Source organism: Polypterus senegalus, chromosome 4 (assembly GCF_016835505.1).
Source record: "Polypterus senegalus isolate Bchr_013 chromosome 4, ASM1683550v1, whole genome shotgun sequence".
NCBI lineage: Eukaryota > Metazoa > Chordata > Cladistia > Polypteriformes > Polypteridae > Polypterus > Polypterus senegalus.
This window is the reverse complement of record NC_053157.1, coordinates 58,972,488-58,991,190: the sequence shown is the minus strand read 5'-3', so window position 1 is coordinate 58,991,190 and position 18,703 is coordinate 58,972,488. Positions and strand designations below refer to the sequence as shown.

Sequence of the window (18,703 nt, the reverse complement as noted above, 5' to 3'; positions counted from 1 at the left end):
ATACAGCCCCTTCAGAGACCTCACTGTCACCCGACTCAGTTAGAAACATGAGTTCAATGAGGAAGATGCATTGTCAATGACATTTAACACTTTGATGAGGACAAATGTACTGCAAAACTCTGTTGGAGCATCATCATCCATTGATTGAACTATCAGATCATGGTATGACTGAGTCTCATAGTCCAGATATTTGTAGTAATGAGTCCAGAGTAAGACTAAAGAGGCCAGATCTGTTGTCCATTCAAAAAAGCTCATCTGGATCACTTTGCCTTCTTTTAATCCAATAAAAGGCAACTCCATTGTTTCCATACTCTGGATCTGTAGCAGAAACCTGACTAATAGAAGTGGACACAGGACAATTTTCCCAAATGTATATCAGATACTCACTTTGATTAATCACTGTGGGATTTTCATTTTCATCGAAGACAGTAATGTCTACCCAAAACTTCTCGTTTTAGAGGGACTTTCATCATCAAATGCCTCGATTTTTAAAGAGTTGAATATTGTTCACTGGGTGGAGATCCTCACCTGCAGCCTCATGTATAACAACATGCAAGGAATTCTCTCTAAAACAAGGCGTACAGACCAACGTGGAAATGTGCACACGCAAAAAAATTCCAGATGCATAAAACTGTGCATACTCCAAGTTCTACGCACTTCCCCTTTATTAATTGCAATAAACATGAAATTTAACAAACGTGAGTGTGCCTACAGCCCTACCCTAACTCCTCCCAGAATTTAGCATGTTTGAGTATGCAAATCAATATTAATACCCCTTCTGTTTAGTGTTTTGCTAAAAGGCATTGGCAAAAGCACATAGAATAAAGAAGAATTTCAGTAAAGTGGAGGCAAGGAAAAACATGCTATTTGTTGGCTTAAGCAGTGGTATAAGCAACAGAAGGAAACTGATTAAGTGATTCAGAATGATGGAGACACACGAAAATTCAACTTCAGGAAATCACACAGCGACCTTAATAAAAAAGAAGTGGTCAGATATCAAAGTCGCCATGAAAAGGCGAGTCACAGCCTTATAAACCATAGTTATAAACCGTATGTTTATTCTGTGTCAGACAATATTACAGGCAGTGATGGTGCTGCTGTGCCCAGCAAATCTTCAGGCACTGCCTGCGCAAACATTTCTGCCTTTGAAACTGTTGGGTGACCATCTGGCTGTGTGCTGATGAATGATGTTCTGGAGTCACAAAATGCAATAGGGGATGCTGTAAGAGATGTGGCCAAAGAACTAAGGAATATAAGGGCTGTTCTATATGATATTAAACACTAATTAAATGAAGTGGCAAAAAAATAAATGCTGTATCTGATTACCTGTTTTTACATTCTGCTAATTACATTCAAATGAACTTGTAATGCTGTCTGATTTGGCTGATCATTTGGTGCATCAGTTATGTATATCATACCATATCTCTTCAGGTACAGGCAAGCCACGATTGTGTGCCACATTATGAAGCTCACTACATGCTTGCACAATGCAACGCATTTTCTGTAGACTGTAGAGCAGCAAATTAATAGAGTGGAAATGCCTTCTGTTTACATAAGCAAATTTATTCTCTGAAGGCCTCTTTACAGTGTAGCATTGGAGCTGTGTGTCACAACGGATAGATTCTCTGCTTTTTACGTGACTCTTTGCAGTGACTCACAAACCTTAAAAGGACTGCTTGCCTTTTACTGCACTAGCTGGAAAAAACACATGTCATAAGAGATGATGTAAATACAGCTCATTCTTTTGATGATTCAGCCTTGGCTAATGTCATTTGTCCAGCATCGTTGCATTAGCAATGTGCATGCAGTTGACCGCTCCAATTACATTTGGAAAACGGGATATTGCTGCGGCGGCACGGTGGCGCAGTGGTAGCGCTGCTGCCTCGCAGTTAGGAGACCCGGGTTCGCTTCCCGTGTCCTCCCTGCGTGGGTTTGCATGTTCTCCCGTGTCTGTGTGGGTTTCCTCCGGGCGCTCCGGTTTCCTCCCACAATCCAAAGACATGCAGGTTAGGTGGATTGGCGATTCTAAATTGGCCCTAGTGTGTGCTTGGTGTGTGGGTGTGTTTGTGTGTGTCCTGCGGTGGGTTGGCACCCTGCCCAGGATTGGTTCCTGCCTTGTGCCCTGTGTTGGCTGGGATTGGCTCCAGCAGACCCCCGTGACCCTGTTCGGATTCAGCGGGTTAGAAAATGGATGGGTGGATGGATGGATATTGCTGCAACTTCCACTTTCACATTTGACAGTTCACCCACAGTGTAAGAAAATCTTATATATCTGGATGGCAAGCAAATTATACCATCCCATACAGCTGGCATGGCATGACTCAGTGATGATTATGAAATACCCGATTGGTCAGTAAGTTCACATGAAAAGCTCTTGTGGCTAAAACCAGAAAGTGAATAGAACTTGTAAAGAAGCAGGTACAGCAGAATTCCTCAATGTCTGCATTTTTAATGTTCAGCACAAAACTCCAAGTGGATAGCTCTTGGAAATCAAAATCGACTTAGGAGCCAGTCATTATCACCTATAAATATGCACTCTCTTCTGATTCTTCTAACAACACTAAAACAGCTATGGTAGTTTGGCCATTTTGTACGCCATTATATTGTTACAGAATGATTACAATAAAGTGAATTAAATTTGTAAGTGATGTTCAATTAATTTTGGTGTATTTGATCATGGATGCGAATATGAAACAGAAAGGGAAACCACAAAGAAATATCACTGCTTTGACACTGGGTGCCGGCCAGTTGCAAAACCGAGCAGAAACTTGTGTACACATGGTGTGAGGCTGCCATGAAAATGTGTGTGGCTTTATGCCAAGTTTAGTTTTTATACATCTCAAAGTGTGCATGGAATCGGGTGTATGCAACATTTTTGTGCATATGCACCGTTTATACATGAGGCCCCTGACCCTTAACACCAGCTCTGTATCCATGAAAACTGAGCAGCCTCTTTGCTTCCTGCAAAGGCTAAGGAAAGCCCATCTCCCAGCAACCATGCTCTCCACCTTCTACAGAGGAACTATTGAGAGCACCCTGAGCAGCTGCATCACGGTCTGATCCAGGAATTGCACTGTCATAGATCACAAGACCATGCAGCAGATATAAGGACAGCTGGGAAGATCATTGGAATCTCTCTTCCCCCTATCACAGACATGGACACCACACTCTGCACCCGCAAAGCCATCAGCACTGTAGAGGACCCCACACACCCCTCACATAAACTATTCTTGCTTTCTTACTTGAGAAAGGTACAGAAGCATTCGGGCCTTTACTACTACAATGTGCAACAGTTTCTTCCGTCAAGCCATAAGACTCAGGGACCAGACTGATAGCACACATACATTTTCCCACTCTACTAAATCATGTTTTTATATTTATTATTATACTGTTACCTTCTTCCTACTTCCAGTGTCATGTTTACATATGTTCCTTCTATTAAGATATTATCACATTTTGTTATAATATTCTTCCCTAAACCAGTCCAGTACATGTATTTATTATTATTTACTTATTAAGATTACCTCTCTTCAAGTCACATATAGAACTTCATTTTACAACTAAAAATTCTTGTGTTTCATTAAGTCCTCTGTTTTATTCATTAAGCTAGTAATAGTGGGAAAAGATCTACCAAAATGTTGCATTTCATGTTCTGACAATTTTGCATTTTGCTTGTCTTCAAAATCAGCTATTTAAAAAGGTAAATAAAGTAAGATGATCAGCTAGAGTAATCGTTATTAGACCATTCATAAAGAAACATAAAGCAACGTACTGTATGTGGTTATATTTTATAGTTTTGTGGCATATCTTGTGACATGACGCTGCCTTGATTTTTTTTTTCTGTAGGTTGAGATAGTTATGTCCTTGCTTGGACTGGTTTGCCCTCCACTGTTTGAGAGCATTGCTGAACTGGAGGATTATCACCCACGTATTGCACTGAAGTGGCAGCTTGGACGAATCTTTGCTCTGTTTCTTGGAAATTTATATACATTTCTTTTTGCCCTTATAGATGAAGTTAATCAGAAGGTATGTCTAATTTATCAGATCACTAAAATACAATGCATTTATGTATACTTTACAATAAGCTGCTAAAAATGGCTAAAAAACACATTCTGGGCATTCTCAGATATATTGCAAAGTATTGTCAATTTCATGCTATTTTGATAAGAGAAATCTGAATGTGGAAAGGATGAAAAAACCAGAAGTCATGCCTTTTTTCCCTCATCTACTCAAATCAACACTTTTGCTGACTTTATCGTGTTCAAGGTAGGGCCGTGGAGTGATGTTGAGCGCATGATGGTCGTCATCTAGTACTATAATTTCCCAATGTCTGGAATATAGCTCTAATTTTTGTCACAATGAAGCCTTTAAGCTGTCATTGTTTTCTGTTGTTGAAGATTCTGTTTCCCACTGGTGTTTCTGCTCTTGTAGATGTCCCAAATCAGCTTGACTTTATTGGCCAACTCACCAGTTCTTTTACCAGCCCAATGCATGTGTTATGTTTAACTTACCAGTGTAATTCTCTTGTCTGTGTCTTTCATTTTTAAATGTTGAAATTCATATGTGAATGCCTCAGTTGATACACCTTTCATATTAGAATCATAGTAGTGTAAGAGTGAAATAAATGGCAGGGTTATTGATTTTTTTTTTTATTTCAAAGGTTGGAGTAGCAAGAACATGTCAAACATGAGTAGATATGATATAGGAGAACTGGTTTTGAGCTTCTACAAATGCTATGGCATAATTAGTACCCTGAGAAACAGTGGCACACACTTGAAAGTGAAAAATAATACCATGCCTTGTGCAAGTTTGTCACAGATTGACTAACACAATCTCAGGGATGATTTCTGATTTCCTGTCTTGTGCCCAATGATGTTAATATAGACTCTGTAAACTTCTAATGGAATATTTAGCAAATGGGTTGAATAGCAAATTTCATTTTTATTAACACTTTTGTGATCATGCACATCAAAGCCAAAATAATTAAAGAAATATACATCTATTTAATTTAGTTTGAACTGGTATAAAGTCTCAAAAAGACCAACGTTGTTGTACTATGATCAATATTACCAGAAGAGCTAAGTGTGGGTATGAACGCAGTATGTTCTGTAATGGGCTAGTAGATTCCCCAGAACTGGTTACTGCTGTGTTCCAATGTTCTCAGGTTAGGCTTCAGCCCCTGTGACTCAGATCTGGATTAATTAAGCCTGATAAAGAATGGATGGATGGATGAAAATGCTGTTTTCATTTTAATTAATATTCAATTTTGATTGTCCATAACCTGGCTACTCATTACTGATTGCAATGTTTACATCAAGGTGTTTTACTTTAATAAGTAAATTAACCTGACCAGTTATTAAATATTAGGTACTATGTAACCAAAGTACCATCTCATTAACCAGATTACTAGCATGTATAGTCTAAGTGACATTCCTGCCATTTAGCCAATACATGCAGATGTGCCAATATTATTTGCCACCCTATCACATTTTACTGCCATAATGTGGACAAAAGCAATGGAAGAAAAATGTTGTATGTTATAGTTTGCTTTCTTAACATTACTCTTCTCACCTAAATTTTATCTTGGCATCTTTTGTCAAAAACGTAAGAAATAGCACTCATTTTTTGCCCCATCCTTCTTTCAATCTATTCCATGTTTATCCCATTTCTCTATTATTTTCTACAACCTCTCATAAGATGACGTTAAGAGCACAATAAAATGTTTTACTGTGAACAACCTCTTTTGATTAACATGGCTTGTCTTATAAATTTGTATTTCCCTCAGCTGTGATTTTGAAATATATTAAAATTGAGACTTAAACATCTATTGAATTGAAACCCATCTCTTAGACAACCTGCATCACATGATTGCAGAACTTTGAGTAAAAAGACATCCACTCATGTTCTAAAGCCACTTATCTAGGAGAAGTGAAGCCCATTCACCTCAATCGTCAGGCATAGGGCAGGGTGAAAACACACATAACCAATTTTAGAGACACCAATTCACTAAGTTATATCTTTTTAGTAGGAAGGAGACCCATACAGACACAGGGAGAACTTGCTAACTCAACACAGGAAGTACCTGGAGCGTAAACCCTGGTGTTCTTATCGCAAATCATCAGAACTATCACTGCACCACCAGGGTCTCCCCTAAAAAGACTTTTTATGTATATACTGTATGCAGAAAGTATTTATGAAAAACGTCCATTGACATGACAGCTTTACATGCTTCTTAGAAGCAGACACAACAGTTATCCAGTCTTGTTCACCTTCTACATGTTCGTTGCAAATATAGTTAGTTTAAATCAGATGGAATATGCAGAAAAGCCATTGCTGCTGAAATGTTAAAAAAGTGCAACTAAGTAATTGTTCATGAAATTATTTTGGAACTATCTGTGCTTTCCGCTAGTGTTCATATTTGCAGTACACCAACTATTGGAATGTATTTTGTAATGCATGTTATAATAAAATGCATCGCATTTGTCATTCCAACAGATGGTACATCACAAATATTTTCAGCAATAAAATGAATTGCCACAAATGTTTGTGATATGCCATCTGCTGAAATGACAAATGCAATGCATCTGTTATAGGCCATTTGGTATGGGATTCATAAAAGTGGTGTTAACATTTGTGATGTGACTGGACGGACACACAGACAGATACATAGACACTTAATCTTTTATTATGGTGGATGGACTCAGTTATGAAAGATTAGTATATAGTAACAAAGGAAAATGCTAAGCAAAAAATTAACACTTTAACCTAATGGTCTTCATTGGTGATAGTTCTTGTATATAAATGCACTGAAATATTTTTTTAAAGTTTAGTGTGCATATGTATTTATTTAATTAGTTTCATTTTCAAGTTGAACTATTTCTGTGTCATTACACGTATAAGTATACATATATGTTTTTATTATTTTTTTCAGCTAGAAGAGGAAGAAAATATAAAGAACATGACAGCAATTGCTTTAAATTTGTATTATGCCAATGTAACACTGAATGGAACAGAGGCTACTCCTCCACCAATTGACCCTGCAGATGTGATCAGAGGACCATGCTGGGAAACAACTGTGGGAATTGTAAGATCATTTTCAACCATTGACATGATGTAGTAGAAAGATTTTATTTTAACTTTATAAAGTGGCAAAGGTAGAAGACCAAAATGTATTAAATTTTGTTTTTGGATTATTTTTGCTGTCTGAAATTGTCAAGTGGCAGTATGTGGCAAGTCATTATGTTGTGGGTTGTCTTCCTACCCCTTGATATAATAATTAAACCGTCCAATGTTTGGACTTACTCTTTAATTATTGGGCAGCATAGATAAAAATGTCAAACAAAAGCAGCTTACATTTTTGTAGAATACAAATACTGAGCAATAAAGCAGCTGATGATCTGATAAAACCTGTAGATCAAAGGACTTGATTACAATTTTATAGTCAAAGGGTTGCCTGTAAATAATTGCTTTTTAACAGAACCTAGTGTATATTGTGTAAAGACAGTAAACATAAATAGATACTTCATTTAGATATGGCTGTTGGATTGATATAATCACAAAAGAAAGTTAACCACCATTTTGAGCAGTGTTTCATTTACAATGTTCCAAATGAAATGACAGATCTCACAAATCTGTGAAGTACTGCCAAACAAAACATCTGATGTGTCTGACAGCAGCTCTGATGGCAAGACAGCAGCTTTTGTGAACCCAAAAACATGTTTTACTAAAGCAGGAAAATCCAATATATTCAAGGTCTTCTCTTTCTGTATTAGCATTGGAAAGCTGATTACTGTAGTGAAGCTGAATGGCTTTTATTCAAGCAGTTCCAATGCTTGGTAAGGATCAATAGGTAGTATGAGGTAAGAAGAAAATGCTTTTCACCATATCGCTGTGGCCACACCCTGTAGCATCTGTGGCTTGTGCCTGGCCCAGGTTCCCCTAGGCCTGAGGCCGGTAACAATTGGGGAGTCGTCCAGGATCAGCACCCTGTCGTGGAGACAGTCATCACTATGCCTGGGAATTCCTGCTGTGAAGCTTCAGGGAAGATTCCTGTAATTGTGTCATCCAGAGAGCCCAGCTTCATGTACAGAAGGGAGATGGCAACATCCAGACCACGCAAGATGCTGATCTGGGATATCCACAGGAAATTAATATTACTGGATTACAATCAACTCAGCCTTCTGGCTGCAATTATAGAAGATGAAGAAGGGGATGCAACTGTAGAACTCTCTCAACTAGATGAACAAGAACTTTATTATTTCCTTTTTGATTATGTTAAGGGTGATAAGCTGAGAAATTTGGAGGACGAAGGCATGTTACACCTACTTCACCTCCAGGGTATAATTTAACAACTCCTAACCGGAAAGGATTTCACCCCTGCTAGGAGTAAGGATTGTACAGGTGTCATCACCACAGGACTGGATCAAGATACTCATTACAGCCTAGCTAAACATCTTGGCACAAACTTTGAAAATAGGAGGAACTCTGGGGACTTGGGGAAGGGATGCCTCCCTTATATCACTTCAGATCAAGTGGTAAGACTCACTGATGTTGCTGCTTTTCTGCCTCGCGGGGAGTTCAAAGTCCATGGTGGCCAAATCTATGATGGGGGTTCTGAAATTTTGTACATTAACCTTTGCAAACAAATAGATGTAGGACTACATAAGATATTATTGAGTTTGAAGTTGTTAAATCTGTACTAAAAGTAGTTAAACCAGGTATCTTCAAAAAGTTTCTCATGAGTAGAGATGATCTCACATTAGAAGAACTCAAATGATTTCTTAGGCTACACATTAGGGAAAAAAGCAGCACAGAACTGTTTCAGGAACTAAGCAATACGAAGCAACAAGATAAGGAAGCACCTGAAGAATTTGTATATAGAATAATGGATCTTCGACAGCATGTGCTGCTCGCATCAGAGCAGCATGGAGCTGAATTCAGCTATGACAGAAGATTAGTGCAGGGCATATTTCTTCATACCCTTTATCAAGGGTTGAATGAGAAAAATAACAACATCAGACAAGACCTAAAACCATTTCTCACTGACCCGAAGGTGACTGATTTTGTAATACTAGAGCAGATAACTAGATCGACCAGGGAAGAAGCAGAGAGAATAAAGCGATTCAACCCACTGAGTAAACATAGGTCAGTCACTGTAAATTCAGGGGAGGCAAAAGACGATACACAGGCTGATCAGACTAAACTGAGTCAGGCAAATGATAGGATGCAAGTGGACAGTGCAGCTGTTAAATAGTTAACAGCTCAAGTGTCTGAACTAGCAAAGAAATTTGAAACGATTGTGAAACTACGATAATGATAATCTGACAGCTATCCGTGCACCTCAAGCTCAAAGTACAACTACTGAGCAGCTAACAGCTCAAGTATCTGTGCTAGAAAGAAATTTTGAAAGGTTTGTGAAGCAATTAATAGCTTGAGTGTCAGAACTAGCAGAACATTTTTAAAATATTGTGAAATATACTGATACCAATAGTTGGAGAGATGTTTGTGCAGTTCCACAACTGGACTCTCAGTTGTCAAGGGGTAGTCCCAAACAAAAATGCAGAGGATGTGTCCAGCAGGGAAAAGAATTTTGCCCCCACTGTTTCCACTGTGGTCAGATGAGAAACAGAGCAGTTGGCTGTACCAAGAGGCAGGGATCGGGAAACAGGAGTAATCCTCTCAGACTGAGGATCCCACAATGCAACACACCTGTCTATGGACTGTCAATGACTTACCTATTGAAAGAGACACTAAATCGAACACAGTGAAAAGGAAAATGCAAAGACCAACAAGAACAAATAGTGAGACACCAGACTCAGTGTCTGATAACTATGATGAGGAAGCAGAAACCTCATATGGCCCCTGTCGCTTGCCATGCTTTCCTGCACATGTCAGATATGAGGTCATAGAATATGAGTCATGCTCCAGGCTCAGAGCCAAGGCCTGAGAGTTCTACCCTGAACCACGAGAACCACGGCAACCTGACAGAAATCCTTCGCAAGGAACATCATAAGAACAAGGACTGGAAATGGAGACCAGTGTTGCTGAACCCCAAATGGAGAATATTGATGAAGCAGTGGAACCGACAAATGGTCAAGAAGATCTAGCAACAGAATACCAGAGAACAGAGAAGTATGGTCTGAGACTCGGGACTGCTGCCTGTTTCTTTTATTCATTGCACCATATTGCTGTGGCTACAAGTGCCTTGTACCTGACCCAGGTTCCCCTAGGCCTGAGGCAGATAACACTTACTCAAAAAATAACAGTGCTTTATCTTAGAAAACACAGAGAAATGCCTGGTATCAGTATACCACTCTGAATTAGGGTATTTTTGTTTTTAGCCTGTTGGTAACTTGCCACCTTGGCCATTGCCACCAGCAATCCATTGCTGAAAAACATTGAAATTATATGCTGTCCTTTTCAGCTGTTTTATTTGTGTTACTTCAATCCAGGTTGTTATTTTACAGATTACGTTTTTGATATATTCTTACAGTGCAAGTGCCATATGTCTCCTGATACAATTGTGATACAAAATTGAAAGTCTCATTCTGTATGTATTTATGTCGTTTTACCCCGCTGTCACAGGTTTAAGTGAGGTGGTAATAGCATCAATTAAGAAAGATATAAAATACAGCCCCATTTAATTTTGTTTGCACAGAATTATATTTTGAGCAAATTATAGACAGTAGAACACAATCGAAATAGAATATTAAAAAATATAAACCTACCTGACCAGTTGTACATCACTCTCTCTCACATTAATCTAAATTTGACTTAAAGCTCCACTGAAATGTGCCATTTTGCCTCTGTAAATCCTAACATTGATTAGATGTCTTAAGATTTCAAATTGATGCACACATATGGTAAAAAGTAACTTTGTAAAATTTTTATTGTTTTCTATTTTTTTCAGGAGTTTGTTAAGCTTACCGTTTCTGATATTCAAGTGACATATATTACAATTCTTGTTGGAGATTTTTTACGGGCTGTAATTGTAAGATTCCTTAACTACTGCTGGTGTTGGGACCTGGAAGCTGGATTTGTAAGATCACTTTAATATTTTAACAGTAACCATCCTGATAATTTCACTTCAATTTATGTGACAAATAATCACTGGTAGCACAGCAGTGCATCCTGCCTTCTCACTGCTCTGCAGACCTAGGATTTATTCCTGGTGTGGTAATTTTTGACTAAAGTTCTGTCAGTTTGTTTTTCTCCATGTACTTCAGTTTTCTTCATGATCCTTAAGCTGTGTTTGACAAGTTTAATTGTTGACTCAAAACTGGCCTGCTGTAGGAAAATGTAGATGTGTGTGTGTGTGAGTGTGCTGTGAGATGGACTGGCATCTCATCCAAGGCTGGTTCTTGCTCCTGTCATTTTTTGCTTTTTCTTTGGGACCACTGTACCATACTATAACTATCTTTACTGATGTGCCAGTAAATTTAAATTTCAGTAATCACTACTCTCCTACACTGTTGCTCTAAGGCATACAAATGATAGTAAACGTACTGGATAGCAGTTCACTGAAAGACTTAGATTTTTATTTTATTTACTACGTTAGGATCAGCATAAGCAATCCTGGATATTTATAATAATTCTTTGGTTGTACCAAAAATAAAACAAAAAACATGTTAATTTGCTATGGTGATGACAGGTGTATTATTTCAATATTCTTAAATAATTTATGTTTCTGCTTTTTGTTTCCTATCTCCAAGCCATCATATGGTGAATTTGACATTAGTGGAAATGTACTGGGACTCATCTTCAACCAAGGAATGATATGGTAATATTTCTAAAGCAATCTGCTTGAGTAGTGTTTTAATTCAGTGTATCCAAGTTGTGGCTATTGTTTGAGAGGTATGGCAGTGGAAACCAGTATACTGTGTTTTATAAAGAAAAACATAATACAAACTTAATAAAATAGCATAATTGTTATTTCTGATATTATTATTATTATCATTGATATAATTGCTATTACTAATAATGATTAACAATAATTATCAATAATTTGGCCCAAAAATTATGCAATATGAAATGGAAATTAATTTTACAATGATGAGAGGGCTAATTATTTTTATAGAACACCAAATCAAATTGCTAAAGAATAGCTACTTTTCCTGCTCATTGTGTATGACATGTTGAAGACAGGAACACAGAATTGCTTATCTTGTGCCTTATATGGGACCGATGACACTCCAGTGGTTTAGAGATGGAATGTGATGACAGCTATTTCAACATTCAACATTGTTGCTTACCTGTTGACTATGGAACTTTTCTGTCAGTTGGGATGCCAGTGTTTTTCTTTTTTTAAACACCAATGGCAAGATTCTACCAAAGTCCACGTGGGGACTGGTAGCCCTGCTGGAGCTGTACTGGGATCACCTGGCAGGGTTGCCAGTGAGAGAGAAGAACAGGGGAAGACAATTTCTTCACGGCATGGTCTTCCCCAGCACGCTAGATGCAGCCCCCTTAGGTTATGGCACCACTTTAGATTTTTCATAGGGTACACTGACAACTGTAGCTCTTTGGCCCAGTCCTGTTGGGTTCCTTGGGTACTGCTAGGGGTGCTAAAGGGACTAGCTAGCCGTACTTTGTCGGTCTCCAACTTCACAGGAAAGTGCTCCCAAACCACAGTTTTAGGACACCAGAAGTACGCCCAAGTCTCCCCAGGGACCACTATATATATATCTATACTAATAAAAGGCACAGCCCGCACTGACTGACTGACTGACTCACTGACTGACTCATTCACTCACTGACTCATCGCTAATTCTCCAAGTTCCCGTGTAGGTAGAAGGCTGAAATTTGGCAGGCTCATTCCTTACAGCTTCCGTACAAAAGTTGGTCAGTTTTCATTTCGAAATTCTACGCGTAATGGTCATAACTGGAAGCTATTTTTCTCCATTTACTGTAATGGAGTTGAGCTCGAAAGCCATGGGGGGGCGGAGTTTCGTGTGACATCATCACGCCTCCCACGTAATCACGTGAACTGACTGTCAATGCAGTGCGTAGAAGACCAGGAAGAGCTCCAAAAAGCGCTGAAGAAAACATGCATTATACAATTGAGAAGGCAGCGAAACAATAAGAAGCGAGCGAATGACATATACAACCATATTCATGAGTGCTGCTACTTCGGAAACAAAGCAAGGTGTAAACCTAAAGTTTAAATTAAGTTCATAGACAGGCAGCCGCTGGCGTTTGTCATGCCCACGGGTAATGTGGGATACAAGTTTAATGAGAGGACGCAGGATATAAACGAGAGTTTTGATCACTTTGTAACTAAGTTAAAATTGCACGTGAAGGGCTGTGCTTATGCAAATTCCGAGACTGTGTTTGTGGGGATTGACAGTTAAGGCGGGTGGGGGAGTCACGTCATCATCTCCCCTCCCATTCACCTCATTTCGCTCTGAGCTGAGCTCCGCAGCTAACGCAAACATAGTGTTACGGAAGCGACTTTGTGACGCTGCCACCAAATACTCACAGAAAAATCCACAAGTTAATACACATGCTGTCTCTACAGTTTCTCCACACTGAATCCTCTAGGCACTACTTACAAAAGGTTACATTGACAATCGTGTTACGTTATTTTTAAAATGTTTCCTTTTCTTAGCAAAAGCACAGCTGAGAAGCTTCGATGCATGTGCTCCATAACGCGTTAAAAAATCACGGATTTAATCACACTTTGTAATACAAGCAAAGGGGAACTTATTTCAATGCATGATTTCATGGTACACCGATTACATTGATCAACGCTTCCCGATTCATTTTACCCTTGCACACCCTTGGTTTGAGAAGAAGTATGAAAAAATATGACGTTAACACAGAAAAACAGATCACCAATTGAAGCTTTATGAATAATCGATTCGCCATCAATAATTGTTTAGGTAAAGCCATACTCAGTGTAATCCTTCTTCCATTTTATAATTTTTCCGCCACTAGCCATGATAAAATGAACGGTAAAAAAGTAAGAGCGAAGCGAGGGTGACTTATTCAGGCAGGCAGGCGACAGCTCAATAGCTCGAATTTGGATATAAGTAGGTTCTATTTAGTCGCCAGAAATATCTTTGTTAGGAATGGAAGTTGAATTTAGTCTTTAAATTTCTATGGTAAAGAAAAAGTTATGCAATGATGACTACATTTCACTATATAAAGTCAAAACTTGATTATATAAAGTCACTGTCGGAATAAATAAAGTCAAAACCTGAATATATAAAGTCAGCGTCGGTATATATAAAGTCAAAACTTGAATAAATAAAGGCAGCGTTGGAATATTTCGGAATATATAAAGTAAGCACTAGAATATATAAAGTCAAAACTTAAATATATAAAGTCAGCGCTGGAATATATAAAGTCAAATCTTGAATATATAAAGTTAGCGTTGGAATATATAAAGTAAGCGCTGGAATATCCATCCATTTCCCAACCCGTTGAATCCGACCACAGGGTCACGGGGTTCTGCTGGAGCCAATCCCAGCCAACACTGGGCACAAGGCAGAACCCAATCCTGGGCAGGGCACATGCATCATTTTCAAAACATTAACCGAACAGTGTTTTTTTAATTTATTTTTCTGAATATGTCTTTGTTAACTTAGTTCAGTTCAGAGTCGTTTCAATCAATACATTTTGACTTTCACTTTATATATTCAGGAATGAGTTTATATAGTATACTGACTTTATATAATCAGGAATGACTTTCTAAATTCCGACGCTGACTTTATATATTCAGGTTTTGACTTTATATATTCCAGCGATGACTTTATATATTCAACTTTTGACTTTATATATTCAGAAACAAGTTTGACTTTATATTCGTGCCCTGGATGTGCATCCCACAAATCTCCATCAACTGCAAGATGCTATCCTATCAATATGGCCCAACATTTCTAAAGAATGCTTTCAGCACCTTGTTGAATCAATGTCACGTAGAATTAAGGTAGTTCTGAAGGAGAAAGGGGGTCAAACATCATATTAGTATGGTGTTCCTAATAATCCTTTAGGTGAGTGTATATATATATATATATATATATATATATATGCCAGCAACACTCATGACAATGACAAAACGCCTAGGAGGACGAGAGGAGGGCTTGTGCCTCCTCCAGACCGCGAGGGGACGTCCGTCCTGGTTATGTTGGGGGCCTCGGGTAGAGGGCTTGGAAGCCCAGCCCTGTAGGGACCCGTGGCCACCGGCAGGCGGTGCCCCGATGCTGGTTTATCCCGGGAGCCCGGCACTTCCGCCACACCAGGAAGTGCCGGGGGGAAGACGACAGGGGACACCCGGATGGCTTACGGGTGCGCAGCCGGCACTTCTGCCACACAGGGGTGTGGCCAAGATCAATTGCCGGGAAGCAGCTGGAGCCCATCCGGGTTCCTATAAGAGGGGCCGCCTCCCTCCAGTCATTGGTGTATGTCGGGAGGTAGTTGGCAGAGCTGGAGAGAGGACAGGAGGCAGCCAGAGGAAAGGCACAAGGACTGTGAGCCCTGGACTTTGGGGGAATCGGTGCAAGAGGCACTGGGGTTGCACGTGAACAAAACTTGTAAATATGTCCGGGCCAGCTTTCACAATATATATATATATATATATATATATATATATATATAGATAGATATGAGAACAACACTCATATCAATTGAAAAACAATTACATTAACAATCATGTTACGTTATTTTTAAAATTTTTCCTTTTCTTTTTCATAACTTCTTTAACGCACTACTTCTCCGCTGCAAAGCACGGGTATTCTGCTAGTATATATATATATATATATATATATTTTTTCTGTGATGTGATATTGGCCAGAAGAGATGAAACTTGGTGGAGCAGGTGGAAGTGACCTGAGTGCAATTCCAGTCCTGAAGCTACAGGAATGTTGATAGGGAAGAAGAATGCATTACATTGCAGCCCCCTTTTGGCTCATGGTGGAACTGCTTCCTTTCCAGTAGGGCTATGACAACTAATCATCATAAGCGATAATAATCTACTATTAAAAATGTTAGCAACATTCACTTTCATTGATTAGTTGATTACATCATTAGGCTGGGTACATTGTGATGCAAAATTGTGTCACTGCTTTATTCCAGTTGCAAACAAATTTGAAAAAAGGCAGATGGTAAGCAAGTGCCAGAAAAGACACCTTACTCTGAATGCATAAAAAAAGGTTGTGATTCGCTAAATGTATAGGTCTGACCTTGTGTGGCATGAGAGCACAACAGAGAGGTGCAAACATTTGAATTAGAAATTTACCATTACTGGAATAAGAAGACTTGGCGTTATTCCCAGTAAATTGAATCTTACTTCAGCATATATGAATGTAATGTTTGCCTGGCTAGCCATAATGACATGACTTTCGGTTTGAAATGAGAAATAATTCTAGTCATTGTCCAGCCCTCTACACTAGCATATGTAGCAGAATTTCATGTTACTTGACTAAAAATATGTGTCATTAGTCACTAGCTAGTAAATGTTCACATTTTCACTTGCCATATTTGAGTGTCTTTACTTTTTTTGATGTGGCCATTCTGCTAAATTACACACTTGCAGACAATGTAACATGTGTGTGTTTATGAAAAATGATTGTGAAGAAATGTCTCAGCAGAAATTTTTTTTTGTCACATGTGCAAAAAAAAAAAAACTCAGCGAGATTGCAACAGTAAATCCCACAGCACATTTACCACAACTGAAAAGCGTATTGCTCATTCTGAATAAAAAGATAGGAGTGGGGTGTGACGATGTGGGTTCAGCTCCACGCTCCCATCTGCTATTTCGAAGCTCTTGAACCCAACACCGTTGATAATGTCACCGATGAGCTAGACAGTAGAGGCAACAACATAGCAACATAGCAAGGGGATGGTATAAAAAGGTGCATAGTGCTTTTATTAAGTCTTATAAATAAATAATCCATAAAAGAAATCATGGAGGTTAAAATACACACAAAAACAAACAGTCCTTTAAAAACCACAGGTTAAAATGTTCAACAGGAAGCAGTCTTTAAAACAAACGACAATGCCAAGCTCCGTGCTTCTTTTCGGTTAGTGTCTCACCTGCTTCTCCCATTTGGGCTTAGCAGCAGGCAAGACGCTCTCTGCAGTTGCCCTTTTCTCCTACCTCCATTCACACGAGACTGGAGACCTCCCGATCCCTGGCTTCGGTCTGGCACTCATCCCAGTCCCAAGACTTGGTTTAATCCAACGGCCAGGACGCGCACGTTGGATACTCCCCGACCAAGCCTCCCGACTCCTGCTGCCTTTCCGGCCTTCAGCGGCCAGTCGCCTTTCCCTGGTCACTCCCGCTACCTGGTCACTCAGCGGAAGCAACATCAACTCTAACGCCTGGCTGTCGGCCTAACACCCAGCTTCCTCGCAGCTGCCCGCGAGCGCTCGTTCGCTCGCCCACACGCTCCTTGTCTCTCTCTCTCACTGACTTGCTTCCTCACTCCCTGTAACCTCTGTCCTCTCTTTTCCTTTTTTCCCTCTTTCTTTCCTTTTCCTCCCTTCTCAACCGACTAGCGCTTCTTTTATACACCAAGGGGCCATAGCAGCTGCAGCACATTAGCCACGGAAACAATTACAAATGTGGGCAGTTCCTCACCTGTGCACATGGTGAGAAACGCCCACACCGCAGATCACCCTGCGGCTTGCTACGACTACTACGCTCCCTCACGAAGCCACGAGCTTGGTAATATATTTAAATGGCCTTTACTAAGCGAGCTGTGGACCTATAACACCACATGGGGATGAAAAGCAAACGTTCCAGACTACTTGGCAATTGGACTTAAACTTGCTTTCGTACAATCTTTTGGAAGATGCAATAATGTTTAGATTTTATGGCAGGATCACACTGTTTCAAACGTGAAACTGTTACAGCAAACTCCCAAAAACAAATGACATGCAGCAGGCTGTGATAGTGTATTGGCTGCAAGCAAATGTGCCAAACAATCTGCAGTGGTAAAAGGTTTCCAGACACAAAAAAGATTAACGATGATGCAAAAAGATATGAACTTTCAGTTTAAAAAACATATGACAGCAATGTTCTTTGTGCAGAATAAACATTACTGATACAATTAAGATGGTGTAGCATATTCTTCTGTGGTGGAATATTGTGGTGGTCAGATATTTACATGATGCTTTCCCAGTAAACTGTCTCTTTCACAGAAACTAAAAAAAAAAAATAACAATCTACATGTTCTAATAAGGGCGGCACGGTGGCCCAGTGGTAGCGCTGCTGCCTCGCAGCTAGGAGACCTGGGTTCGCTTCCCGGGTCCTCCCTGCGTGGAGTTTGCATGTTCTCCCCGTGTCTGCGTGGGTTTCCTCCCACAATCCAAAGACATGCAGGTTAGGTGGATTGGTGATTCTAAATTGGCCCTAGTGTGTGCTTGGTGTGTGGGTGTGTTTGTGTGTGTCCTGCGGTGGGTTGGCACCCTGCCCAGGATTGGTTCCTTGTGCCCTGTGTTGGCTGGGATTGGCTCCAGCAGACCCCCGTGACCCTGTATTCGGATTCAGCGGGTTAGAAAATGGATGGATGTTCTAATAAAGGGACAAAAGGCGATAACAAATCTTTGGGGCATCTTGAAGGCTAACCCTGTAATAGTCAAATAAAATGTGAAGTATAGTTAGTAAACATTGTAACAACGCGAGTCTCTAAAATAGACTGATTAAGATAGTGTTGCTTTCAGTGATAAAGGTTCTTGACAGGAAAGAGGTGGGTCCTAA

The 18,703-nt window shown here is 39.6% G+C and overlaps 1 protein-coding gene across 1 annotated transcript in view; it reads left to right on the top strand.

The window, feature by feature from the left end:
- Positions 1-18,703, top strand: part of LOC120528712 (transmembrane channel-like protein 2-A) — a 114,109-nt gene that overhangs the window by 71,886 nt on the left and 23,520 nt on the right. Inside the window, exons 13-16 of the mRNA XM_039752868.1 lie at positions 3,847-4,026; positions 6,932-7,084; positions 10,910-11,038; positions 11,712-11,779. Coding sequence (XP_039608802.1) covers positions 3,847-4,026; positions 6,932-7,084; positions 10,910-11,038; positions 11,712-11,779 — 530 coding nt within the window. The remainder of the gene's footprint in view (positions 1-3,846; positions 4,027-6,931; positions 7,085-10,909; positions 11,039-11,711; positions 11,780-18,703) is intronic.